This window comes from Doryrhamphus excisus, chromosome 3 (assembly GCF_030265055.1).
Source record: "Doryrhamphus excisus isolate RoL2022-K1 chromosome 3, RoL_Dexc_1.0, whole genome shotgun sequence".
Lineage (NCBI taxonomy): Eukaryota > Metazoa > Chordata > Actinopteri > Syngnathiformes > Syngnathidae > Doryrhamphus > Doryrhamphus excisus.
Window position 1 is genome coordinate 1,932,635 of NC_080468.1, and position 27,693 is coordinate 1,960,327.

The 27,693-nt window shown below is 40.9% G+C and overlaps 2 protein-coding genes across 5 annotated transcripts; one reads left to right on the plus strand and one right to left on the minus strand.

Annotated features, from left to right (window-relative positions):
• Positions 1-13,616: 13,616 nt before the first annotated feature.
• LOC131125743 (sodium- and chloride-dependent GABA transporter 2-like) lies at positions 13,617-22,839 on the minus strand. Of its 3 annotated transcripts, none has more exons than XM_058067578.1 (15): positions 22,644-22,839; positions 19,474-19,638; positions 19,266-19,400; positions 19,038-19,178; positions 18,278-18,362; positions 18,067-18,199; positions 17,873-18,007; positions 16,783-16,886; positions 16,586-16,710; positions 16,390-16,502; positions 15,352-15,489; positions 15,158-15,260; positions 14,981-15,081; positions 14,728-14,898; positions 13,617-13,776 (listed from the first exon to the last, which is right to left on the minus strand). In XM_058067578.1, exons 1-15 carry the CDS (start codon positions 22,648-22,650, stop codon positions 13,699-13,701), a joined length of 1,734 nt encoding a protein of 577 aa, XP_057923561.1. In that variant the 5' UTR covers positions 22,651-22,839; the 3' UTR covers positions 13,617-13,698. The 3 variants fall into 3 exon arrangements, with proteins under 3 accessions (XP_057923561.1, XP_057923560.1, XP_057923562.1); XM_058067577.1 differs by having other exon boundaries at positions 19,474-19,676; XM_058067579.1 differs by lacking the exon at positions 22,644-22,839 and adding an exon at positions 21,734-21,774.
• LOC131125744 (growth arrest and DNA damage-inducible protein GADD45 alpha-like) lies at positions 21,941-24,439 on the plus strand. Of its 2 annotated transcripts, none has more exons than XM_058067581.1 (4): positions 21,941-21,999; positions 22,792-22,893; positions 23,210-23,432; positions 23,661-24,439. In XM_058067581.1, exons 2-4 carry the CDS (start codon positions 22,793-22,795, stop codon positions 23,772-23,774), a joined length of 438 nt encoding a protein of 145 aa, XP_057923564.1. In that variant the 5' UTR covers positions 21,941-21,999; position 22,792; the 3' UTR covers positions 23,775-24,439. The 2 variants fall into 2 exon arrangements, with proteins under 2 accessions (XP_057923564.1, XP_057923563.1); XM_058067580.1 differs by lacking the exon at positions 21,941-21,999 and adding an exon at positions 22,168-22,465.
• Positions 24,440-27,693: the final 3,254 nt, after the last annotated feature.

Consider the following 27,693-nt stretch of genomic DNA (forward strand, 5'->3'; position numbering starts at 1 on the left):
TTAAATGCTAACATGCTAACAGTCATCATGCTAGCACCTAGCAAGAGGGCCTCAAGTTTAGAAACTGCCAAGGTTGTCCTATAACCTCCCTGCATCATGCCATGGGTGTATTTGCCTTTAAACATGAGTAAATTAGCTTAAATGCTAACATGCTAACAGTCATCATGCTAGCACCTAGCAAGAGAGCCTCAAGTTTAGAAAGTGCCAAGGTTGTCCTATAACCTCCCTGCATCATGCCATGTGTGTATTTGCCTTTAGACATGAGTAAACTAGCTTAAATGCTAACATGCTAACGGCTACCATGCTAGCTCCTAGCAAGACAGCCTCAGGTCCCGAAAAGTTTGGGGCAGTCCCATAGTGTCCCCACATCATGCCACGTGTGTATTTGCCTTTAGACATGAGTAAATTAGCATAAATGCTAACATGCTGACAGTCATCATGCTAGCATCAATAAGTCTATGGGAGGAACAAGGTAGGTGTTGCCACACGGACCAATATTCCATTGCTCTGCCAGTCTTTACACCACAGACACTCCACAGTAGCCACGTTTTTACATCACCACTTTTTCTCTTTCCCAATCACCTTTCGGGAAACAATGGTATCCATGGAAAGGAATATTCCAATCTCTTGTCTACATGCGCCGTGAAAATCAAACAGAATAGTCAATAGGGCATGCCCAGTAAAACGTAAACATCAACATCACGAGTTTTTCTTTCACTTGTTGGAATAACTCCGTATTGCCAGTTTTTCGTCTGTCCAGTCTTGAAATTGAGTTTGAATCCAAAACAAACTTTGCTTAGTCCAGTGCCGATTGCTGGCCTCCATTTTTAAAAGTGAAGAACGTCTGGATCTGCGTGTTACGTCATATCTGAGCATGCGCTGAAAGAACGCACCCGGGATCAATTTAAACAGGAAAAGATCAAATTCAATCTTGCTAATATTTTATAATTAAACTCAGGACATGTTTTATATAGATATATATTTTCTTTTTTAATAAAACTGCACTTGTGAATGGCGTATAGAAGGGTTTAGATTCTGTTCCACAGATGGCGCTAATGCACACGAAAGCTGCTTGCCAACCGCCAATAAACAACAGAAGAAGAAAAACACCAGGAAGAAGAAGGCACCCTGACAACTTTCCGTTTGAGCGGGTACAAGATACCTCAATGGGATTGGTTAAAGGAATATTCCATCCCTGTTCAATTCTTTCCGTTTGAGCAAATAAACCAAAGTGAATTGGAATATTTGGGTCCATGTATACTATTGACATAATGGCTATTGACATCATATTTGCAAATGACGATTAATAAATGTTAATTATAAAAAGTGATACGGCACACCTGACGGTTTCTCAAGGTGGTTTCTCAAGTGGTTGGAAATCACTGCTTTATGCAATGGAGGCGCAAGCTGCAACCGCAATAATAAAACGACGCACATTATTAAAAGGCTTTTGCGAGCCTAATAAAATGTTTGACATTCCCTATTGAGAAGATGTATTTGATATCACGCCAGGTGAACAGACATACATTATTCCCATAGAGCCCGTAAACCATCACAGTAGTTTTATCACCATGCCCCCCTTGCCCTTTCCAACGTGTTAGCATTTATCACCCAATCAAAGTCTAATAGAGACGTGGTCTCAGTGTCAATATATCCACACGTGATCACTTGCCTTTATGCGACCCCCGCAGGGTTCAGCGGCCGCGTTCAGTGACAGTACGAGAGAAAGTGACGAGGACGAGCGACAGGCAATCATTTCTGAGCGCCAGCGCCGTGGCGGTATGAAAGCCCATTTTCCTCTGATTAAGTCGTGGCAAAATATTCCATTTGTCAGTGCCACAGTCGGCTGCAAAACAGCCCCAGAACATCACACTACCACCACCATATTTTACTGTTGGCATGATGTTCTTGTCCAATGTCTTTCTTATGGTGGAGTCATGAAAACTGACGTTAACTGAGCCTGCAGTTCTTTGGATGTTGTTGTGGGGTCTTTTGTGGCCTCTTGAATTAGTCAGCTGAGACAGGCCCGGCTGAGACAGGCCCGGCTGAGACAGGCCCGGCTGAGACAGGCCCGGCTGAGACAGGCCCGGCTGAGACAGGCCCGGCTGAGACAGGCCCGGCTGAGACAGGCCCAGCCGACTGTGTCTGTTGACTGTCGCCGCCATTGTTCACATTGTTCACTGACAGCATCATCATTTGCTGCCTTAATGTCCACCTTCACTTCTGTCTCCGCCCGCCTTCCCTCCTCCATCCCTCCTCCCACCCTTCATTCCCCTTCCCTCATCCTCAACTCCCTGCCCCACATCACCCCCCCCCCACCCCCCCTCCCAATAGCCTATTTTTGTTTGATCTGCCCTCATTGCAAGGTTGAGTGCTACGGAAGAAGGCAGAGCAAAGAGGGACCTGGCTCCGTCTCACTCTCCGAGTCATTTTCAATGTCATCAATTTCAATCTTCCCATGTTTGTCTCTTCCTTCCTCTTGTTCTCACCCCCTTCCCCTCCTCCCTCGCCTCATCCCCTTGTCTCCTGGCACGGCCATCACGGGAATTTGTCAATTCCGTGCCCCGGTGTTGTTCTCGGCCTCCCAAACACGTATTGGCTATTATCCTGTCTCATGTCTTTGCACGCTTGTGCCGCACAAAAAGGCAATTTTCCCCCGGCCGCATCTGTGATGAGATCCAAATGAAAGATCATTAATAGTTGCTTCCAAAAGAAATGGAGTCGTGCCTCCTATTTTAAATATCATCATTCCTTTCATCGTATAGCTCACATCATCACATCGTGTCTCTTCTCCGCGTACGGGCTGGGGGAAACCCTAGAGCCAATCACGGGGCCACATCATTAGGTACACATGCACAATATGATGATTTTAATGATGCTCCGTTTTGATTGACACTCTCGGAGAGACACCTGTGTAGGTGTCATTAGATTATATACGTTAGGTATACTTAAACTATATACAGTGGTATACAGTTCCCTCCCCAAATGGTATTTTTTTGCACGTTTGTCACAACATCATTAAACCAATTGCCATAATTACCATATTAGTCAATGACAATACAAGTGAACAGGAAATGCAATTTTTAAATCAAACTTTTTATTTAAAAAAAAAAAAAAGCTCAAACCTACATGACCCTGCATGGAAAAAAGATATAAAGACATTTCTAAAGTGTTGGGACTCCAGCAAACCACAGTGAGAGCCATTATTCATTAATAGCAGAAACATAAACCTTCCCAAAATGACCCCAAGAGTGCAGCCATGACTCATCCAAGAGGTCACCAAAGACCCCACGACAACATCCAAAGATCATGGTCCTGAAGCAGCAAAACAGCCCCAGAACATCACACTACCACCACCACATTTTACTGTTGGTATGATGTTCTTGTCCAATGTCTTTCTTATGGTGGAGTCATGAAAACTGACGTTAACTGAGCCTGCAGTTCTTTGGATGTTGTTGTGGGGTCTTAGTGGGGTCTTAGTGGGGTCTTTTCTCCCCTTGGATGAGTCGTCGCTGCGTTCTTGGGGTTTTGTTTGGCCAGCTTATTTATCACAACATTTATCACAACAAGATTCCAGGTTCTGATGCAGCAAAACAGCCCCAGACCATCACACTACCACCACCATATTTTACTGTTGGTATGATGTTCTTGTCCAATGTCTTTCTTATGGTGGAGTCATGAAAACTGACGTTAACTGAGCCTGCAGTTCTTTGGATGTTGTTGTGGGGTCTTAGTGGGGTCTTAGTGGGGTCTTTTCTCCCCTTGGATGAGTCGTCGCTGCGTTCTTGGGGTCGTTTTGTTTGGCCAGCTTATTTATCACAACATTTATCACAACAAGATTCCAGGTCCTGATGCAGCAAAACAGCCCCAGACCATCACACTACCACCACCATATTTTACTGTTGGCATGATGTTCTTGTCCAATGTCTTTCTTATGGTGGAGTCATGAAAACTGACGTTAACTGAGCCTGCAGTTCTTTGGATGTTGTTGTGGGGTCTTTTGTGGCCTCTTGAATTAGTCGTCGCTGCGCTGTTGGGGTTGGCAGGCCACTTCTGGGACGGTTGGCCACTGTTTCATGGTTTGCCATTTGTGGATAATGGCTCTCACTGTAGTTTGCTGAAGTGCCAAAGCTTTAGAAAGGACTTTTTACTTATTATTCTTGCATGTTTATCAATGTTTATATCAAAAAGCAGCAAGCAACAAATAATTGTTCAAAGCACATCTCTGTCAACCCTTAATTAGTCAGTCATCAAAATCCCTAAATTGATCTACTGCTGGTCAATAATATCAATAAAACCAACAATTGATTTTATCTAACCTGAATCAATACATCTACAAATAAAATGTACTTATTTGTTAAGTCCTTTATAGACCAAAATGTTACCAGTAAGCTCCAAATTATGCAGGGACAAATGTAAGGGTATACAATATAAATGTAAAAATTTGTAAAAATGTATACATTTAAATATGTTTAAATGAAACAAGTATATGTGATAAATGACCAAAGCGGAAAAAGTGGTGAAAAAGTCATTCAATCTGAGTGAAATGACTTTTAAAGCCACGACAGGACATTGATAAGCAAAGAACGTGATTGAACAAACCAAGCATTGTCAGAGGAAAACAAAGCCATAAAGTTAGGAATTAATCAGCATTCATTAGCCCACGGGGTCTTTTCCACCCCCCCATCCCCCATCCAATGTCTGGTCTGCGCAGCTCTCATATCTCCTCGTGGCTTAATGTTCCCGCTCTCATCCAAGCATCATGGGTACTTGGATCACTGCTCAACCGAGCGTGGCCCATTTCAGCGCTGTCTCGGCAGCTCGCTCTCTAAGCAACTTTGCCTCCTACCTGGCTGACACGCACCCTCGTTAGCACCCTATTAGCATTTCATTAGCATTGTGATTCCACTTCAAAGTGCACACAGATCATCCACTGTCATTTCCCTCATGGAGTGGAAGAACTTTGGAGACCAGCTCCATCTGGACACACTTGTTTTCAAGCTCAAGCCATATTTTCTGGACTGGCCAACAAGATTTCACACGAGATTATTATACATATTTATATTCTTGAGATTATTCTTATGACTAAACCTCAGCATACAGTGAAACCTCACTTAGCATCCACCTTGGTTAGCATGGTTTTTGGTTAACATCAAACATTTAAACTTTCTTTTTGCCTCGGTTTGCGTGCATTTGCGTCCATTTAGTATACAATATGGCCAATATTGTGTTATTAATACTGCGTGAGTCCAACTGTCTATTTTTTTGTCAGCATCCTAATAGCCAACAAAAAACAAAATGGCAATTGGAAATGACGTCACCTGTTTATGATGTCATCAGCTGTTCTTCTCAAACTCTTAACACCAAACACGTTTTCATAGTTTTGCAATGTGTGCATAAAATAATTCTCCATGCATATACATGAAGACTAAATGAACATTTAAGATGACTTTTATGTGCTTGTTGCCTTCCCAAAGACACAATGGGGCAGTAAGATCCACCACCACCTTTCTGTTTTTAGTCACACCAAGAATCAGTCTTTCCTTCATAATTTAGATGTATTTATATGCATTTTTATTTGGTTTATGTTTGTAAAACTATAATTATAAAAGTATAAAAGCAGGTTTTGTGTTAACGTTTTTGGCTTTCTGGAATAGACGCATTGGATTTACATTATTTCTTATCTGAAAATTGTATTAGATTATTATTTGATTCGGCTAGAGTCTGATCTTCTGGAACCAATTAATGACGCTAACCACTGTAGAACTGTAGAACCACTGGACAGGTTCCACTGTATTTTCTTTGACTTCAGTTCGGGGTCGCAAGGTCAGTCATTTTATTCTTATTTTGTTTTATTGCACTGTTTTTTCCTTCTTTTGTAAAACTACAAGGCAGATCATTATAAGCAGCTGGTGGCAAACCTTCTGCTGCTGAGTAGCGTCCTTCAGATACTGAATTAAGGGAATGTTGTTGTTTTAAGTGATACTTTAGCTTGTTTTTCATAAGATATTTGATCACCAGAAGTCTTAAGACAATATCTTAAGACTTAAGATATTCCTTGTTTTGTTCTTAACGGAGAAATAAGCGCAAAATTTCATTCATTTTCTACCGCTTATCCTCACGAGGGTCACGGGAGGTGCTGGAGCCTATCCCAGCTGTCTATTAGGGCGAGAGGCGGGGTACACCCTGGACTGGTGGCCAGCCAATCACAGGGCACATATAGACAAACAACCATTCACACTCACATTCATACCTATGGACAATTTGGAGTGGCTAATTAACCTAGCATGTTTTTGGAATGTGGGAGGAAAGCGGAGTACCCGGAGAAAACCCACGCATGCACGGGGAGAACATGCAAACAGAGATGGCCGAGGGTGGAATTGAACTCAGGTCTCCCAGCCGTGTGGCCTGCGTGCTAACCACTCTTCTGTCCAAATCTCTATCTACAGTATCATTAAATATCTTGCATACATTAGCATAGTTTTCAATGGATTTTCAGTTCATCTTATGAAAATCGATGATATTTTAGCCACATTTATCTTGGAAGCAGATCGAGTCCATAAATTATTCAATCTTTCTTTTTTCCCCACTAGATCACCTTAAAGTGACACTTGTTAGAAAGTCTCAGGGTGTAACAATCACTTGAAGGACAAAGCTGACAATGCCCCCCCCCCCCCATGAATGGAATGGACTCACATTTATTTCAATGTCTTGGCTAGAGAGACACAGTAATTAGCCAGGTGAGCAGAGCGGGGTAGGGTCACTCTCAGGCAATTAACAAAGTGACAGCCCATCCAGTGCAGTGACAGGCCTGCACATTCGCATGGACACACACACACACACACACACACACACACACACACTTTTGACATCCACGCTACGATGCCTGACTGTTTAGAAAGTATTTGCTTCCAGGCTAATTAACATGAAACCACTGGATATCTGTCATCGACTCTCATGTCTGTCTCACATCCTAACGAGGGCACCTCCATCTCCAATTAAAGACACAATATGTAATAGTTTGGTAATCGTATTTATGCAACATTGGCTTTTAAAGATGAGAATCGTAGCTCTATCGTTGCCATGGCAACCATACATCACATTTTTACATGAACACAATTTGGAAAGGAGAGAAAGGAGAGAACAATCATCATCAGCTGGTCTAGCTCCCTTTCAGGTACTCCATGTGTCTTACACCCTTTACTTACCCACTTTACTCTGGAATTAGCCAAAAGTCCAGAACTCTGCGGCACGGCTTTTAACAGGAACCAAAAAGGGGGAGCACATCACCCCAATTCTGGCCTCCCTTCATTGGTTGCCTGTTGGTTTTAGGATTGATTTTAAGATTTGATTGTTTGTTTTTAAGGCGTTGAATGGGCTGGCCCCCAAATACATCTCGGACCTCATCCAAGTTTACTCTCCAGCTCGGTCACTGAGGTCCGAGGGCCAGCTCCAACTCGTGGTGCCCAAGACGAGACTTAAGACCAGGGGGGACCGAGCCTTTTCTGTGGTCGGCCCCAAACTATGGAACTCTCTGCCCTCCCAAGTAAAAAAGGCCCCCGATATCGAAAGCTTTAAGTCTCGTCTTAAAAGCCACTTTTATTCTCTGGCTTTTAACTCAGAGTGAGTCGTATGGTCCTGTGTCTTTTCTCTCACACGACCCTCGTGAGGATAAGCGGTAGAAAATGAATGAAATGAATGACTGGCATGATGTAGACTGGCAACATGGAAGTGGTGAGGGACGCTGTTGGCGTTCTACCTGTCCACGCCGGCGGCCGCTGTTGGGCTTTGCTTGGCTTCCTTTTTCCTTGGCTGTGATGTCAATAAGGTGACGCTTAACTCATTCAATCCCGGATGTTTTCCGATCCTTATCCTCGCTAGGGGTGCTGGAGCCTATCCCAGCTATCTTCACCCTGGACTTTAGAAATGGTCTTTATAAGCTTTTCCAGACTGATAGATCTCATTGTAGTTTTGTTGAAACAATAACACTTTTTCACATAGGACAGTAGTTTGAATTTTTTTCTCCCTTAATAATAAAAAAGGTCAGTTGTCAGTTGACTAATATTTACACCAGCCAATCACAGTGCACATATAACCTAGCGAGCTATGCTATGGTAGTTAGCCTCTCTCTTACTTCATCTAAACGTAAGAAAGTGTTTCAAATGGAGTGGGGAAAAAAAAACAAAGCCCAAAACTTACCACTTCCACACAGAATGAGAGGCAAACTTTATTTTTTGCTCAATCTCAGCCATGGCATTCCTCAGAGTCCCCAACGTGCGGATGCTTTGTTTTGGCACTTGATGACTTTGTTAGGTGTCGGATTCGTGTTTCACAGAGACATAGTTTTGGCAATAACAATTTGACCATTTTAATGATTTTAGTAAAAAAAAACTGTCTTTTGATTATTGGTACATATTTTGAGAATGGAGCTGCCAACAGTTTTTTAACATTCCACCATTATTACCTGGATGCATGTCTTCGTGTGGACATTTTGGCCGCTCCACACCAGGAAAACACTAGGATGAGCTCAGCGGGTGTGTGTGCGTTTGTGTGTGTGTGTGTGTGTGTGTGTGTGTGTGTGTGTGGCGAAGGTGGTGGGATACAGTTATAAATGGCCATCATTTCCCCAACCACTCTGTCGCTTTCCATTGTGGAGCGGACGTTGCCGGGGGGCGTGAGGGAGGTGATGTGTGTGCGTGGAGGGTGGGGGGTAATAGAGGAAGCAGGGGTGTCGAGGGTCCCACAGGAAAACTGTGACAGCTGAGAGTCGCACTGCAAATACGATGACGTCGTTGTGTGTAGATGAGGACACAATTGGCTAAATTTGTGTGATTTCATCTTCTGGTATACAAAAATTTGGAATAATAATTTTGTGATCCACAAATGCTTGATGACATCAAATTGGCATAGTATTCTTATTTTTCTAATTTATTATGAATAATTATTTCATTTAGTTGGATTTTGGGGTGATTCATTGTGGAAATGCTTCATTCAGTTTTATGTACCGTAGATAATACCAAAGACATTTATGAGTAATGATTTGAATATCTCCATCTGAATGTCTTGTCAGTATTTTCCTGAAGGTCTTGGGGATCATCAAGATGTCTTCTGGCAAAACTGAGTCTTAATCTTCTTTTTGATCAGCAGTGGTTTTGGTCTTGGAACAAGGTGTTTTTTCTTATGGTGGAGTCATGAACACTGAGCTTAACTGGGGCAAGTCAGGTCTGCAGTTCTTTGGATGTCGTGGGGTCTTTTGTGACCTCTTGGATGAGTCGTCGCTGCTTTCTTGGGGTCATTTTGTTTGGCTGGCACCTCCTGGGAAGGTTCGCCACTGTTCCATGTTTTCGCCATTTGTGGATAATGGCTCTCACTGTGGTTTGCTGGTGTCCCAACGCTTTAGAAATGGTCTTTATAAGCTTTTCCAGACTGATAGATCTCATTGTAGTTTTGTTGAAACAATAACACTTTTTCATATAGGACCGTGTACAGTAGTTTGATTTTTTTTCTCCCTTAATAATAAAAAAGGTCAGTTGTGTTATCATTGACTAATATTTACATTTGTTTATGATCGGACAAGCATGACAAACATGGATTTTAAGAGTAGAGAAACTAAGGTCAAAAGTGAGTTTCTTTAAGTTGCTAATATGGTGAGCGTGCTGTTCACCCCCCCCCCCCCCCATCTTTTGTTTGATTATGTCTCTCAGAGCATCCTCCACACTCTCATTTGTTTCACTTAAGAATCTTTTCTTAATTATACTTTGTCTTCTCTTGGCATCCGCATGCTTCAGATTGAAAGTGTTAATGACTTTTGGCTGTGTGCACCAATTACGAGCTTATACTTTATCTCCTTTCCTCTGATGGTCTTAAAGCTGTAGTTGGGTAGCAACGTCCAAGCACGGCGCGGAGATTAAATTGATCTGTAAAAAGCATGCGAAGATAAAGATAAACACTCTGACCAGCGTACAGATTTATTGTGGAAAATGTGAAATCTCTTTAGGATTCTTTTAGTCAAATAAAGTAGGACTCTTCTCCGAGGCGCTCTGACACATTTATGTTCATTTATTACACTCAAAGCACAGCGACCGACATTTTGACAACGTTTGACGTGGCCGTTGTACCTTTCCTCTCGGTAATATACCAAAGCACTCCATCTTTGCCCGTCCCCTGTTAAATGAAACGGCCATGGAGTGTGTGGAACGCTCCAATATATTAGACATGTCCTCCAATCAGGCCCCGTTGAAGCTGATAGAAGAGACAAGTGAGGGGAAAGGAGAGAGGACAGGAGGCCTTTCTAAATCCCACACTCATCCATCATAAGTGGCGTTTGTGCGCTCTGAAGGCCTCATAATAGCCTTTTGCATTTTGTGCCTTCTGGATTCCATCGAGGGAGAAGAGAACACAAAAGGTGAAGATGAAGATGAAGGTGGAGGTGGGGTTTCATTCATTCCCTCCTTTTTTAACTCATCATCATCCAACTCTCTCCTTCATGGTCTTTTCCCCACATTTTGGGCAAAATCACTATCTGAATTGGAAAAGGGACCCTGGGGCCACGAGGCGCGGCGCCCATGTTTTTTTCCGCCCCTCCTTTTCTTTTGGATAATTGACTCCTTTGCCTGCTTGCATATAATTCATCAGTTGAGGAGACGCTGACGACCTCGCAACCTTGCAAACACGCACACACTTCCTATCTCCTCCACCTCACGCATTACTCACTCTCACACATATATATATATATATATATGCATGCACGCTTACATAAAAACACACACCTCCTCCTCCCTCCACCTCCACCTGCCCCAGAGGAGCCAGCAGCCTGGAATGAGAAGAGGGAGCAAGCGGCAAGTTAGCGGATGAAAAAGCTGAGATGATAGATGGGGAGCATTGTGGCATTATGAATGAATTAGACCTCCCAAATACGTTGAGCAGTGCAGACTGTCAGACGCTGTCTTTGCTAATCTGAGAGAAAATACGGCCCCTTTCTACTATTAGAAGGGGGAAGCTGAAAGCAGCCACAATTAATTGAGCAATCAGGCTATTAGAGAGAAACATCCGCCTGAGCCCTTTTTTCCTCACGTAGCAACATTCATCAGTGCCTCAACGCAAGTTTGATGCCACTCCGCCTCCAGTCGTCCACTTCTCTTCTTTGCTGCATCATCAAACAGATGTGGATGATTGTGACAAGACACGGGTCGCTGTCGTCTTCTTTCATTCTCCATCATCTTAAGGCAGGGGTGGGCAAACTTTTTGACTTGTGGGCCCCATTGATTTAACAACATTGACGGGGGGGCCAGACTATAATATTTTACACGTAACGGTCAATTTTTACACGTATATTTCACACACGTTTTACATGTAAAAGTGTCATGCAATCTGCTATATGTGCACTTTGAAATTATTTATTTGATATAAAGTGTTAGAAATTAAATGTATAATAACAATAATAATGATTATTATTGTTATTTAATAATTATTTTTATTTAGTACTATTATTAATTAATATCATTAATATTAATCATTATTTTTAATTTATTATCATTCATTAATATTATTAATGGTAATAATTAATAATATTTTATTGATTGTATTATTAATATAATTATTATTTATTTAATATTATTGGAAAATATTTATTTTTTATATTTATTATTATTATTATTTTTATTATTATGTGCTTGTGTCCCTTTTTTTAGGAGCATTTTGTAAACAACAGACCACATCAAATAACAAAATTGATAAACCAGCTACTTCAACCATCAAAAGGTTGGCTCAAGCCGTGATGCCAGGTTGTATGCTGAGTTTAAATGAAATACTTTGGAAAGAACAGGCGGGCCGTATTCAAGCACTTGGCGGGCCGGATGTGGCCCCCGGGCCGTAGTTTGCCCACCCCTGTCTTAAGGCCTTCATCGCAGGTACTTTCTTTGAAAATCATTTGATCAAAAACACACACTTGCGTCTGGCGAGCAAAAAATGTGGATTAAAATCACTCCATGTATCTTGATGCCAATAGCTATTAATAACACAGTGCTTTGTTCTTATATATATATTATATAATATATATATATATATATTATGTATATACAGTCATCCCTCCTCTTTTGCGGTGAAATTTCAATAAACTGAATATATTAGGGATGCACGGCAGGTGAGTGGTTAGCGTGCAGGACTCACAGCTAGGAGACCCAAGTTCAATTCCACCCTGGGCAATCTCCGCTAGGTTAATTGGCGACTCCAAATTGTCCATAGGTATGAACGTTAGTGTGAATGGTTGTTTGACTATATGTGCCCTGTGATTGGCTGGCCACCAGTCCAGGGTGTACCCCGCCTCTCTGTCGCCCCAAGACAGCTGGGATAGGCCTGTGACCCTCGTGAGGATAAGCGGTAAAAAATGAATGAATGAATGAATTTGAATTTTTTTGAAAGGAGTGGCAAAGAAGAACAAAGAAGCTGAAAATGTACCACTTCCACACAGAATGAGAGGCTAACTTTTTTTGTTTGTTTCAGCCTCCATGGAGTGTCAAAGCTAATCATAACATTACTGATGCCCACTGATGACCACCATATAACATATAACTTATTTTTATATATTTTCTGCCCAATAATAAGTCATAGTCAACCACAAAACAGCAGTCCTTTATTAGTGAATTATTTTTAACAACTGCAGTATCATGAGGGAGCAATATTTTAATCATGATATAGCAAGATAGTATATACAGTATATATATATTTTTTACATTTTTTTGCCTTTTTGCAAAATGTTCCCCACCTCACATACGCTATCTGTGTAACATCATCACCTATTTAGCTAAGTATAGGAGCAAACGCATTAGATTTAAATGACTTTATTGTAAGCTGCAATCAAATCCAATCCATTTTGTCAAATTGAACTGGATACATAAAGAAATACATATTCATGTATGCATTGCATACTATCTATACTATATTTTAGTAAAGTGGATTATATTTGTGTTTTCTCCATTCTTACGTTTTACATTGAATTTAAATGATTTTATACCATCCTTGAGTTATTTTGCAGGTGTATGTACCCACTGTGGGATCTTATATTTGAAAACTAGGCCAAAGGTGTGCAGTTTAACGTGACAGTCCTAAAGGTGACTTTTAGCTGAGATATGGATATGAGTTATGATATGGAAAATCATACCTGACAATATACAATGAGTGATGCAAAGATGATGCATCACTCAGTTGAGTATCTACAGAGCTTCTGAATGTATTTGGATGATTGTATATTTAAAAATACTGTTTGTGCATTTGTAGTTAATCCGTTATATGGGGAGCAACAGATTATAAACAGATTAAAAAATCCAAGTGAACCTCATCGCAACACTCCAATGCTACTAACTACAGTAGATATTACTGTTAATATCAGGCGGATGTCTCCCTCTGGTGGACAAGTTTGGGAACAACGCCAATTATGGCAGGCTTTAAAAAAAAATCACAAAACCGATATAATTGTTTATAATGTTAAAATACATGCTGGATTTATTATTATTATTATTATTATTCCACATCCAAGTTGAGAAGGTTGTTTTAATTATATTTATATTTATTTAGTATTTCTCAATAAAATATTCAGTCATACAGTATAAGCAGGTCATCACACGCAGCTAATAACTTTATTGTTTACATTAAAGCTGCAGTATTAGAAGAGATTTGTTGAAAATAAAAATGTCCCACTTCTTACTGGAGATGGGAGAATGTGTCAGACTTGTTCACTGACTTACTGCCATCTGCTGGTGTCATCAGCACTCTCAGCCTCTGGAAAGAGGAAGGGAGACTATGGTAAACACCAGGGGTCGGGAACCTTTTTGGCTAAGAGAGCCATGAAGGCCAGATATTTTAAAATGTGTATCTGTGAGAGCCATATACATTTTTTTAAACATTGAATGCAATAAAATGTGTGCATTTTTATGTAAGACCAACAGTTTTAGATATAATGGGCTCTAATTACGTAGACCAGGCACACTACCCCACGCCAATGGGGTGTGGCCAGCACACACTGAGCAGCGCAGTGTCCAATAATAAATCAAATACTTGCTGCCATTAATGCAACTTCTGCTGCTGCATAGTTTTGCACCGTACTCAGTATATTTCATTCTTTTGGCCATCTTTGCCAGAAGGCTTGGTTCTGCAGCTTTAGCTAGGTGACTATTTGACTAAAGGAGGAAAGTTTATATTTACATCTTAATGACCGAGGTAGACTACCGCATTACCCAGTAATAATCGAGTTTTGGTGTTTGACCTGGAAAATATCATCAGGAAAGATAGATATGGTCGGCCGTATTGCAGTAGAAAATAGATGGACGGATTAAAATGCATAAGAAAGTTGTTGATTTTTAATATTTTTAACAGTGATTTCTGTGATGTTTACTTTAAAATGTTAGCAAAAATACATTTTTATTGTGGTAAGAAACGCTTGAGAGCCAGATACAGTCATCAAAAGAGCCCTACCTGGCTCCCGAGCCATAGGTTCCCTACCTCTAGTGTCAAACTAACTGTCAAAAAGTTTGGTCATTTTCTAGATTTCCCTTTATAAATCACTGGTTGTTTGGATTAGCAATTTCATTGAAATATATCATATGGCAGACACAGACACTGATAGATGAGAAGTGAAATGAAGTTGATAGGATTTTCAGAAAGTGTGCAATAATTCTTTCAACTAAAGTACGTACAGAAAGCACAGAAAGAACACATGGACGTGTAAGAAACCTGAACGAGAGATCCTGGCGTTGTAGCAACACTGTAGAGAGCCCACAGTGGAACCATGACAATTGAAGACAAAGCGAGCAGTAGTCCTAGGACGTGCCCCCACCAGGGGTACTGGTAGGTGTTATTGTACTTCAGAGAGGTGAAGCGGCCAATGAAGAAACATAATACCCCCTATGAAAGCAAGGAACACTCAGTGGTTAATGTCATCTTACAGTAAAATGAGTACTTAGTTTGCTGCATTCGAAAAACTTACTGTACACAAACATGGAGTCATGTACTTCCAACAGTATTTCATGTAAGGTGAAGGCCGATAGCCAATCATATCCTTGATTTTGTTGTAATAGTTGTCAGCGCCTTGGAGACAGACAGGCATATAATCTGACCAATGGAAGTGTGATGGTACATGAATGATACTTTAATGGACGCTCACCATATATCCATCCTATGCAAAGGGACTCCAAAATGGCGAAAGTGATCAAGGGGATGCCACTGCAGGCATAATAGTCAAAAAGCTGAAAGACATACAGTCCTCCCTGCCACGCATACAATAAACATGAGTAATTGTACCAGAAAATAAGCATTGAATCTAATAATCCAGTGAACTGTGGACTGGTCCACACTGACCTCAGTGACCATGCAGAGGCCCACAGATAAGCAAATGACACACAGGGCCAAAAGCAGAATTTGACGTCGATGCCCAGTGAAAAAGATGGCTGGGTACATATCTGATATAGATGTCACCAAACCTTCGAGGTACACAAACTGGGTGGGGGGGGAAACATGTTAAAAGCACCATACAGTACACATGTACATATATATACATATGTACCATTTGGTGTGCTGTACAGTGGAACCTTGGTTAGCGTTATTAATCTCTTCCAGAAGGTCCAACTCTAACCAAAGCGGATGTTAACCAAATTGTTTGACCCATAAGAAATAAGGTAAATGTAATGAATCTGTTGCAGAAAAATGTGAACACAAAACACAGTTTTGTCTGAAGACAGCTGATAGGCTCCAGTACCCCAGCGACCCTCGTGTAAGCGGTAGAAAATGAATGAATTATCAGTAAAGAAATATTTCAAGACAAAGGTATATGTAGTATGTAGTATTCTGGCCACTAGGCGTCAGTAAGGTTCTATTATTGAGACATGACATTACAATATGACAAAACAGTCACCTTGCATGAACAGCCATGGCGTATCTGGCATGATAGAGTGAAAACAAGTTCTCCTCCCATTGTGTGTGGAAGTGGTAAGTGTTTTGCTTTTTTTGTCGTTCTTATTCTAATATTATATAAAGCTATGCTAATGTTTAAAGTTTCTTGCATAACAGTTGAGCAAATAATAGGATTTTAAAGGCAACTATAGGGGTGTTATTTCATGTCTGCTGGGCTCTAATAATGGTAAAATTGTATTTACAAAGTCATGAACAGGTTTTTTATGTGCTTACTACAAAGATTATCCATTTATTAATATTGAATCATACTTTACGGAAATGTGTTTATTGGGGTCAAGTCCGGAGCCAATTAACTGCGATAAATGAGGGATGGCGGTAGTTGGATTTGGTCTTAAATGAAATGCAGATAAAGTCAGTGAAATGATTATTGACAGAGAGAGAGAGAGAGTAGAGTAGTTCCTGAATGTGTGCTATACGTAGTTTTACCTGACTGTCCAGTCCGAGGAGAATAATCATGATAAAAAAGCAGGCAGCCCAGAGTTGTGGCAAAGGCATCATAGCGACTGCCCGGGGGTAAGCAATGAATGCGAGGCCTGGGCCTGCGAGGGACCCATAGTGGAGGGCAAGTCATGTTAAAGTAGATTCAGTCATGAAATCAATCATGAATCCCAAGCTGTCATACCTGATTCAGCCACCACTGCGATGTCAACACCCAGCTCGTACGACATGAAGCCGAGGACTGAGAATATCGCAAAACCAGCGACAAAGCTTGTTGAACTGTTGAGGAGGCACAGTGCATACGTGTCTCTGGAGAACGTAGAAAGGCACATTTGGAACACGCATCATTGGAAAACAAAGACATGACAATATCTTCCTGACCTGTAGCAGTTGTTGTTGTATTTGTTGTAGCTTCCCAAAGATGACAAACAGCCCGTGCAGACAGCGTAGGAGAATAATATCTGGCTGGCCGCATCCATCCATACCTGTTTTATATTTAATACAGAGCACTGAATGTGTAATCATTGAGCCTCGGCAGTGGTCTGTGCTAGATGAGATTATATTGCATGTTATTGCACACAAAAACATGCATCTTCACAATGTAATAACTAACTGTATACAAAATCAACATAAAATAACATCTAAAATACCGACATGAACTATATGCAAAACTATACAAATATAATGAAGTTGGGAAGACTTTGTTGTGATACCAATTGAGCATTGCGATACATTTCAGTCAGTGTGAGCGTTACCATTTCAGTAATAATAATAATAACTGCTTTTATAACATATAATAACATACAGTCGTCCCTCGTTTATCGCTGTTAATTGCTTCCAGACCAGACCGCAATAAGTGAACTCCCATGAAGTAGGATTCAAGATTCAATTTCCTAGTTAGAGCATAGAAGATCTTTTTATGACTTGAATATGAGTTGTAACATTATTAGAGCCCTGTAAACATTATTTAACAGCCCTATAGTCACTCTTTTTACATCACATTGCGGATCACTGCAAGGACATAACGGACATAGCAAGCTAACTAGTTAGCCACTCTGATTTACTTATTCTAAACTTAGGAAATTGTTTCAATCGGGGAAGGGACAAAAGATACAAAAACTTACCACTTCCACACTAAATGTGAGTATAACCTTTTTTTTTGGCTCAGGGGCCACTCTCCATGCAGGGTGAAAGGTCATGTAATCAGACGTCTTATAACTTGTCTTTTTGTATTTTGGACTAATAGGCATAATTGTTCTTTGAAAAATAGTCATAAAGTGGTATTTGAAGCGTGATGTTCAGTAACAAGGGACGACTGTAATTATATTGAAGGTGGATTGTTTTGCCTAATGGGCCAGCCGGCTCTGGTTACACACTGAATTAATCAGCAGTCTGTCACAGGGCACAGACATGCTAAACACTTTGCCACCATGCTGCACGTAACCCTGGTGGTTCAATATGTTTGCCTTACTTGTGGATCAGACAGACGTGACGGGTCAGGAGAAAGGTAAAATCTGATTCCATCCATGGCTCCCGGCAAGGTCAGACCACGAATTAGCAAAGCGATCATCATCACATAAGGAAAGGTGGCGGTGAAGTAGACTACCTGGAACAGGAGCTCACCGTCAGCACTGAAATTACACTTAGTTGTGCTTTTTGTCTCACCTTTCCTGAAGACTTGACACCATTCCACACACACAGGTAACAAATAATCCAACTGAGCAGAAGACACCCAGCCAGGTCCCAGCGAATGCTTCCCATCTCTTCAATGCCTCCAGACAAACTCAGGACCCTCCTCCTAAATAAAAACAATACACTCCAAAGTCTTTAACACAAGAACCAGCCTCACTAAGCAAGAACATGAATGAATACTTACTGCCAGAATTCTTCAACAGATGATGTGGAATTTGCAGAAACGCTTCCATTGGATGAACGGCTGTGTTGGTAATCAACACAGTCCCCTTATAGTAAAAATGAATTCATGATAAGGTTAGACAATAACAATAATAACCAGACTGTTTACGGTATTATTTATTCTATTCAGATATTCATTCATTCATTTTCTACCGCTTGTCCTCATGAGGGTGGAGCTGTCTTCGGGTGAGAAGCTGGGTACACCCTGGACTGGTGGCCAGCCAATCACAGGGCACATATAGACAAACAACCATTCACACTCACATTCATACCTATGGACAATTTGGAGTGGCTAATTAACCTAGCATGTTTTTGGAATGGGGGAGGAAACCGGAGTACCCGGAGAAAACCCACGCATGCACGGGGAGAACATGCAAACTCCACTCAGAGATGGCCGAGGGTGGAATTGAACCCCTAACTAGCTGTGAGGTCGGCACGCTAACCACTCGACCGCCGTGCAGCCCCATTCTCAGATTCTCAGACAACTTTATTCCAGAAAATATTTCATATTACAACAAATATTTCAACTTTATGCTACTAAAATTGTGTTTTTTTTCTTTCTCTTGTTAAATTACAATCTATTATTAGAATAATGAGCCAGTGCACTTTGTACACACCCCTGTGCTATATCAACACAAGAAACCCTCCAGCCTAAACCAGCGATGACTTTGTGACTACATACTGAGTAAGCAGTGGTGATGTCATCCATGAATGAAAGCTACCTGTGTTCCAGGTGTTATTGCAGCTGGCCCAAGGGAGTTCAGCGTGGAAGGACGAGAAGAGGTAGAGAAAGGCCCAAGCCAGGATGATGATGTAATACATGAGGGTCAGCAAGATAATCACTTGACTGCCGTACCCTAAACCTTTGCATTATTGAACAATAACAATAACAATAACGTAAACACATTTTCCATCACTGTATCCAATACTTGTATTGAAAAGTTTTACACCTTCAAGTAAAGGACATATTTTCCTCCAACACGTGATTCCACCCTGACCGGTTAACTGTCCCAAAGACAACTCCAGAAAGAAGACAGGCATCCCACAGGTAAGCAGGAACACCACGAATGGCACCAAGAAAACACCTAAAGGAGACATTTGAGTGACATATTGGTGTGATTTATCTGGTGTGGGTTTGTTGCATCACTCTCCACTTACCTCCACCATTCTTGAAGCAGAGATATGGAAATCTCCAGACGTTCCCCAGACCGATGATTTCTCCCACCACTGCCAAAAGAAACTCTCTCTTGTTGGCCCACTTGCCTCTCTCTGCGTATTCCAGCAGAGGATCATCGTGGTCTCGTTTCATCGCCACATTCTCCTCTGGAATATTTGGAGGTTCCATTTGGATTTTGTTACTTCTACTGAGACAACACAGCATATGCTTCTTGGATCATTTTACATACAATCATTCTGTGTCATCTGTCAACTGGTAGCCATCCCACTTCTGACACCATTGGGCGGATCAATATGATATTGTTGATACCAGGATACTAAAGGTATTGGATTGATACTAGCATGATGATATCTGTATTTTTTACTTTTGTTGTGTTCTTCAAATATATTAGTATAAGTATATTGTTTACAAATTCCAAGAGCAAATACTAGTTTTTAGCAGTAGTACCTTTGTACAAACTATTGATTATTGTTTGTTTATTATTTCGATTATTATTATCTTACATTGTCTTCTATCATTGGCTAATACAGTTGTAATTAAATATAGTTCACAAATAAGCGTGTTGATACGAATATTTTTTTGTCGGCCTAAACTCTTTGTCTTGTGTTTTATTCTGGTTATAACCATGATCAACAAATTATAGGGGGAAAAAAATCACAATATTACTCAAAGATCTGGAAGTGTGTCCAAGTAAAAATGACCATGATATCGCTGTGTTTACTTGGTATCACATCAAAATTTGTAGTATTATCTATTTCTAGCAGCTTGTTTATATACACACTTTTAAAAAATCACCTCTCCCAACCAGAGGCGGAACAAGTTCTCCATTCCAACACAATTTTTCCCAATGTCAGATGGATTTCATGTTGATCCCACTTCTGACACCATTTTTTTTTTTTTACAAAATCAACCAATTTGAACCCTGAAAAATTGATGAATTGTGGGAAATGGGATTTTGAAAATTTCAAGCCTATGACTTCGGACTTGACTTGACCAGTATTGTCTTTACTTGAGATTTGACTCGGGTTAAAGACTTGAGCATGACTTGAGACTGACTTTCTCCCACCCCTGGCAGTTTCTAATAGTTTTCTTTTTTTTTTTTTAAAAAGTCATGCTGTATTTATCCAAAGCCCCTGCTTATATATTGCAAGCATTTTAAAGTTAAAAGAAGACTTACCCTTGAGTGAAACTTTTCTAGGTCTTGCTGTCACAAGTAGTAACTGCCTTTGTGAGCGTTTTTTTGTTCATGCATAGCCAAAAGATTTGTTATTAACTCTCGATAAACCATTTTAACCTGGTGGTTTATTCATTGACTGTACTCAAGATGAGTTACTTACTCAAAGTTACTTATGATTATACATTGTACATAAGGAGACCTTCATGTCATCATAGGATGCTCCCTGTGAAAACTGTATTGCATTGCATTGAGACATTTATTGGGGGAGAATTAAATACTGAATTATGTGACATCAGCATGTTATATTCCTAAATAAGTAACATCGTAGCAATAGTTGAATGGCAGTACTCTTGTCAGGGAGTCTGAGGCTAAACATTTTATCTCCTCATTAAATAAAAAACTAAAACATATATGTATACACATTATCATTATTTGTTTGTTTGTGTTTATGTGCATTTTGTTTGTCATTTGTGAACAAATAATACTGTACTGTACAGTGCTATACTGATTTGTCCCCCCGAGGGGGCAGCAAAAACCCCATAAAGTCGACAGTATAGGTCCCTAGTTTTGGTGCAGCTTTTGTAAGAACCAAAATTCATAAACATAAAGCATGTTTGATCAAAGTTGGGGACATTTTAAATGCATTTTTGCACGTTGGAGAGTTCTGGTTGGAATAGGAAGCTGTTATTTGATCAATATTGACATCATTTGTGTAAATACGCATTACTACAGCCTCATTTTGCAAGCTTATCTTCGGTGGCTTAAGCAACAACAGCAAACGTAATGAAATGATTGTAATTTTGATTAGTTATGATGGGTTATGGTACAAGTAAAATAATTTATTTGGAAAATACAATACAACAAGTATACGACAATCATGACTATGAACAGTTTGCTGTACACAATATATGTTAGCATAAATGAAAATAAAACAGATAGCTATAATATTAACAGAATGCAAGTAACTCATTCATTTAGATAAACATCTGTCACATTTAGAAAATTGTATTGCTGTATATCACATGTATCTTTGTTATTCTACCAAATAAAACGACAATACATACCGAATTTGATCAGAAATTGTTTTTAATGACTACTGTTGTGATTTGTCGGGTCACATGACTATCCGTCTCGCGCCGGTCCTTTCGATCTCGCGCGCGCTTTCGGATTGGTTTCTCCCCAATTGGAGCTGACCAATCAGAGGGCTTCCTCTGCAACAAGCGTCCCGTTGCTATGCAGTTAGTTACCTCAACCATCTTGTCTTTTAGTCGTGAACTCCTTAGGTGAGCTTTGTCAAGTTCACGTCATTCGGTGTGTTTAGCTCAAACAAGTGAGTAAAGGCGTGTTTTAAACACATACAAGTTGTGTTTTACTGTCATAATATTGAAAAAAAGAATTATGTGGAGCATTGACTCGTGTAAATGTTCTAATCACATGACCGCATGTACGTTGCAGATACTGACAGTTTATTTTGTAGTAGTAACAAAATGGCTGCAGTTCCACCAGCCGTCCAGCTGGAGACGGGTCCGCCTGCTGTAGTGTGTCTGTCCCAACCTCGCTAGCAAAGGAATTAGCATAGGACCAATAGCGACGGCTATGCAAATGTCCTCCATAACTAGCATTGTCCCTCACACACTCTTGACGTGAAGCTGCTAGACTTCCACCTCAGTTGCACCATTGCCGCTGAAAGGTGTGTGTGAGGACGACAAGCAACTGGCACTTCGCTCTAAGTTGGATTTGGATTTTATGTACAACATGACATTTGAGGAATTAAGTGGGGATTACTCTCAAGAAAGGTATTTTCACTTGATATTCGCCTTCTGTGTCTGTGTGTATTTTGTGTGTGACGCTGCAAAGTCTTTGAAAGTAGAAAAAAAAACAAAACACATGACCACTTTCAGTTATAGTATGACACATTTTACGTTGTACGCATCAAAGAGGTTTTAAATGTAACGGTCAAAAAGACGGTTGTACCTTTCATCCGTCGTCCGTCCTCGACCACGGCTCAGTGGAGAGAAGACGCCGGGAGGGAGGATAAGCAGGACGGGCTTGCAACTTGTCTTTTTTTTTTTGCCACTTTTAATAACTTCTTTTTTGGGTGGCGGGCTGTGTTGTTTTGTAGAATGGATTCAGTGGCGAAAGCTTTAGAAGAAGTTCTGAGCAGAGCCCAAGCCAGAGGCTGCACGACTGTTGGAGTCTACGAAGCTGCCAAGTCCCTCAATGAGTGAGTATATTAGTATTAGTATTAGTATTAGGACATATATACATATATATGCATGTGTACTATTCAATAGACGGTATATTTAGCAAAGATTGTCAGCTAATGTACGTTAAAAAGTTTGTTAGAACTTATTTACTTACGAGGGTATATGCACAAAACATATAATACATTTATAGGTCTATTTTTATGTAATATGCATGTTTTATTGTATGTGTTGTGCTTAGTGTATCAGGTTGTCTGTTGTGCATGCGTTGCTGTCCTAATGTATGCACAATGGAGTTGTTTAGACGTGTCATAAGTAGCTATTGTCTCCCTCCAGGGACCCTGATAACGTGGTTCTGTGCATCTTGGCCACGGATGACGAAGATGAGGAAGACGTGGCCTTGCAGATCCACTTCACGCTCATTCAGGCTTTCTGCTGTGAGAATGACATCAACATCCTGAGGGTGAACAACACCCGGCGCCTGGCAGAAATACTGGGTGGAGGAGGTGGAAAACAGAATGGCGGGGAGCCCCTGGACCTCCACTGTGTCCTTGTCACTGTAAGTTTGTTTTTGTTCAACTGTTGTCAACATGTAGCACACACAAAGGCCTATTCACCTGAGTGAAACTAAGGGAAGAAACCTGCTGTAAACCGGCACAGGGCTCCTCCCGCTTATGACTCGTGAGGAATGTCGGTAGAGGAAACACCTCACGCTCACACAACACTACACAGAGGCTGCTTGTGCATAAATATGGCAGCCGTATGACTCATTTGTGGTCTTTTCCAGACCCCGGAGGAGTCATCGTGGCAGGACACCGTTTTGAGCAAGGTGAACAGCTTCTGCAGCGAGAGCCGATGTCTGGATCAATGGGTGCCAATCATCAACCTCCCTGAACGATGAACCTGTCAGCACATCCCCAAAAAAACCCAATCTGTGAAGAATCAGCAGGAATCAGCAATATTATCAGAAGCAAATCAAGCTTCGAACCACTACTCGGGGTGCAAAAGACCCCCTTGGAGTAGATGGGAGCAATTAAAAAGGCAAAAAAAAAAAAAAGTGGGATGGGAATTTCCACTTGTTTTGGAGTTTTGTCTATCAGTTGTGACAATGGAGACGACTTGTGTTGTCGTGATGTCGTGGACGCTTGAAGGGAGCTTGTTTGAAGCCGGACGCAGCGGAGCGGCAGAAGGATTACATCATTCGTGTTTGTTCACCGTGACGTGTTCAGGAAAAGTGGAGCAAAAGCAGAAGTCGGGAGGTGTGGAGTGGAGTGGAGTGGAGTGGACCACGGCCTCAGCATCTCTGCTGCAATAAAGCACTTGCTTAAAAACACTGGACCTTTTACGATTTCACTCACTACATTCAAGTGTTCATATTGATGTTGCTACCATTTAAAAAGGGAAGGGCTGTTAAGACATCCGATGCCAGCAAAGTACAATTGTTGTGTTACAATTTTAAGTTATTTTCCAACATATTTAAGTATATTTATGTTTCATTTTTTTACATTTGCAGACTTAACTAGACATGTACTGATGTCAATAAAAGAAGTTGGTTTTGAGCCACGACAGTTTCTTGTTTCGTTTGTGGAAAATGAGCAATGTGACCTTTAGCATGTAGTTGTAAAGCGCCGTCACGTGCCCATCACGGGGGTCACGTTGGCCTCTGTGGCCTCACTGTCGTCTCTGAGCTAAAGAGAACAATAATCCTCCACGTTCTCTCTGCACGGGCTTCTGCCTGGGTCAGCAGGACCCTGCTCATTCATCCAAACGCTCGCCCTTTTCCACGGCTCTCTCTTGACTTGTTGCTGGACGCTGCCTTGCTCCTGTTCTCTTACTTCTGTTACTCCTGTTGCTCCTGTTACTCCTGCTACTTCTGTTACTTCTGTTACTCCTGTTACTCCTGCTACCTCTGTTACTTCTGTTACTTCTGTTACTTCTGCTACTTCTACTTCTGCTACTTCTGTTACTTCTGTTACTTCTGTTACTTCTGTTACTTCTGCTACTTCTACTTCTGCTACTTCTGTTACTTCTGTTACTTCTGCTACTTTTGCTACTTCTGTTACTTCTGTTACTCCTGTTACTCCTGCTACTTCTGTTACTTCTGTTACTTCTGCTACTTCTGTTACTCCTGTTACTCCTGTTACTCCTGCTACTTCTGTTACTTCTGTTACTCCTGCTACTTCTGTTACTTCTGCTACTTCTGCTACTTTTGTTACTTTTGTTACTTCTGCTACTTCTGCTACTTCTGTTACTTCTGTTACTTCTGTTACTTCTGCTACTTCTGTTACTTCTGTTACTTCTGTTACTTCTGCTACTTCTGTTACTTCTGCTACTTCTGCTACTTCTGTTACTTCTGCTACTTCTGCTACTTCTGTTACTTCTGTTGCTCCTGTTGCTACTTCTGTTACTTCTGTTACTTCTGTTACTCCTGTTACTCCTGCTACTTCTGTTACTTCTGTTACTTCTGTTACTCCTGTTACTCCTGCTACTTCTGTTACTTCTGTTACTTCTGTTACTCCTGTTACTCCTGCTACTTCTGTTACTTCTGTTACTCCTGTTACTCCTGCTACTTCTGTTACTTCTGTTACTCCTGCTACTTCTGTTACTTCTGTTACTCCTGCTACTTCTGTTACTTCTGCTACTTCTGTTACTCCTGCTACTTCTGTTACTTCTGTTACTTCTGCTACTTCTGTTACTCCTGCTACTTCTGTTACTTCTGCTACTTCTGCTACTTCTGCTACTTCTGTTACTTCTGCTACTTCTGCTACTTCTGTTACTTCTGCTGCTTCTGTTACTTCTGTTACTTCTGCTACTTCTGTTACTTCTGTTACTTCTGCTACTTCTGTTACTTCTGTTACTCCTGCTACTTCTGTTACTTCTGTTACTTCTGTTACTTCTGTTACTTCTGTACTTCCACATGCTGGTTTCCACCCCAAAGCCTGACTTGGACTCACCTGCCCAAAGTTGCTCGGCCCTCCCCCTCGCTCTGCACCCCTCTTTCTTCCAGCTGTGCCACAAGCCGGTGATGTCACCAGGTTGGCGTCAGGCAGGCAATCCCCTCTGGACGTGATGAGTCACGATCACGGGGAGAGAACCTGCCCTGCGGTTGCACAAGATGTCATGTGACAACACTTGAGGTCGCAAAACAGGAGCGGTAAAGATCCCATCCGTTGAATAATTTGATAAGCCGTCGGTGGCATTTCCTGTTGTCACTTCCAACAATACTTGCTGCTGACAGGTCAAGGAAAAAGAAATTCAAGAAATGGGATGAGCAAAGAGAATGCTGCTGATATAACAAACGAATTGGCAACTCATGGCAACGCTAACTTCCTTGTCCCACTTGTCCCAAACCTTGTCCCAAAACTTAAAAACATACTTTTTCACCATTCAATTAAAAAAAAAACTCAAACAAAATGAAACCCTGCACAAAATGTCAGTGATAACAATCACAATGACTGGACACCACATGATCGTTCAATGTATCAATACATAATTGACTTAATGACGTTTTACTCACGTGAAGTAATTTGGCCGCCTAACAGGTTACTTTGCTGCTGGTGGGGGTTCAAAGCAAAACACAAGGTGCTCAAGGCACTTGCTAATTAATAACGCATGTGATGGCGGCGGACATGAAAGTCCATGATTGCTATTGGATTTCCAAAGTTGCAGTACCTTGTTAGTATTATCGGTGTAGCACAAAATGTGTCCGTATTTTGTAAACAGCCCATCAATAATGACTTTTGCTGCAAATCATTTTATAGGATGCAACAACAGTTCATATCGGATGAAAAACATGTCAGGTTTTTGTGTCCTTTTATTCAACCCAATGTCTAACATTATTGATCATCAATCAAAAAAAAAAAAAAAAAAACCTTAACCTAGATTTATATTACCGTCACAGAAAAAAAATAATAAATCCAAACCTACAGTACATGACTTTGTGTGAAAACGGGAGTGCCCCCTAAACCTAATAACCACCCTTAGCAGCAACAACTGCAATCAAGCATTTGGGATAACTTGCAATGAGTCTCTTCCAGAGGAATTTTGTCCAACTCATCTTTGCAGGATTGTTGTCATTCAGCCACATTGGAGGCTTTTCCAGGATGAAGCTCCTTTTCAGCATCTCAATAGGATTCAGGTCAGGACTTTGACTAGGCCACTCCAAAGTCTTCAGCCATTCAGAGGTGGACTTGCTGGTGTGTTTTGGATCATTGTCCTACTGCAGAACCCATGTTGGTTTCATCTTGAGGTCACCAACAGATGGCCAAACATTCTCCTTTAGCCAGCAGAATTCATGGTTCCATTTATCACAGCAAGTCTTCCAGGTCCTGAAGCAGCAAAACAACTCCAGACCATCACACTACCACCACCATATTTTACTGTTGGTATGATTAAGATTAAGATTAAGATTAAGATATGCCTTTATTCGTCCCTCAGTGGGGAAATTTGTATTGCACAGCAGCAAGAGTACAGAATCAGTTAAGCAGTACAAAATACACAATATAGAAAAATAAACAATATAAACGACCCGAGTATTAACAAAAATCAACAGTTTTTCCCAGAGTTATATACAATACAGTATGTAGATAATATGAGACGAGATGAGATATATGACCAGTCTATACACCGAGATCTTGTTAGAGAGTTAATATGAGGCATTATGGAAATACTTCACATAGAACTTAGTCATTTAGAGCCCTTAATATTGCACATGATGTTGTTTTCTCAACTGTTCTCTCATTGTCCTCCTGCAGAACCCAACTTGGTTTCATCTTGAGGTCACCAACAGATGGCCTTCATGGTTCCATTCATCACATCAA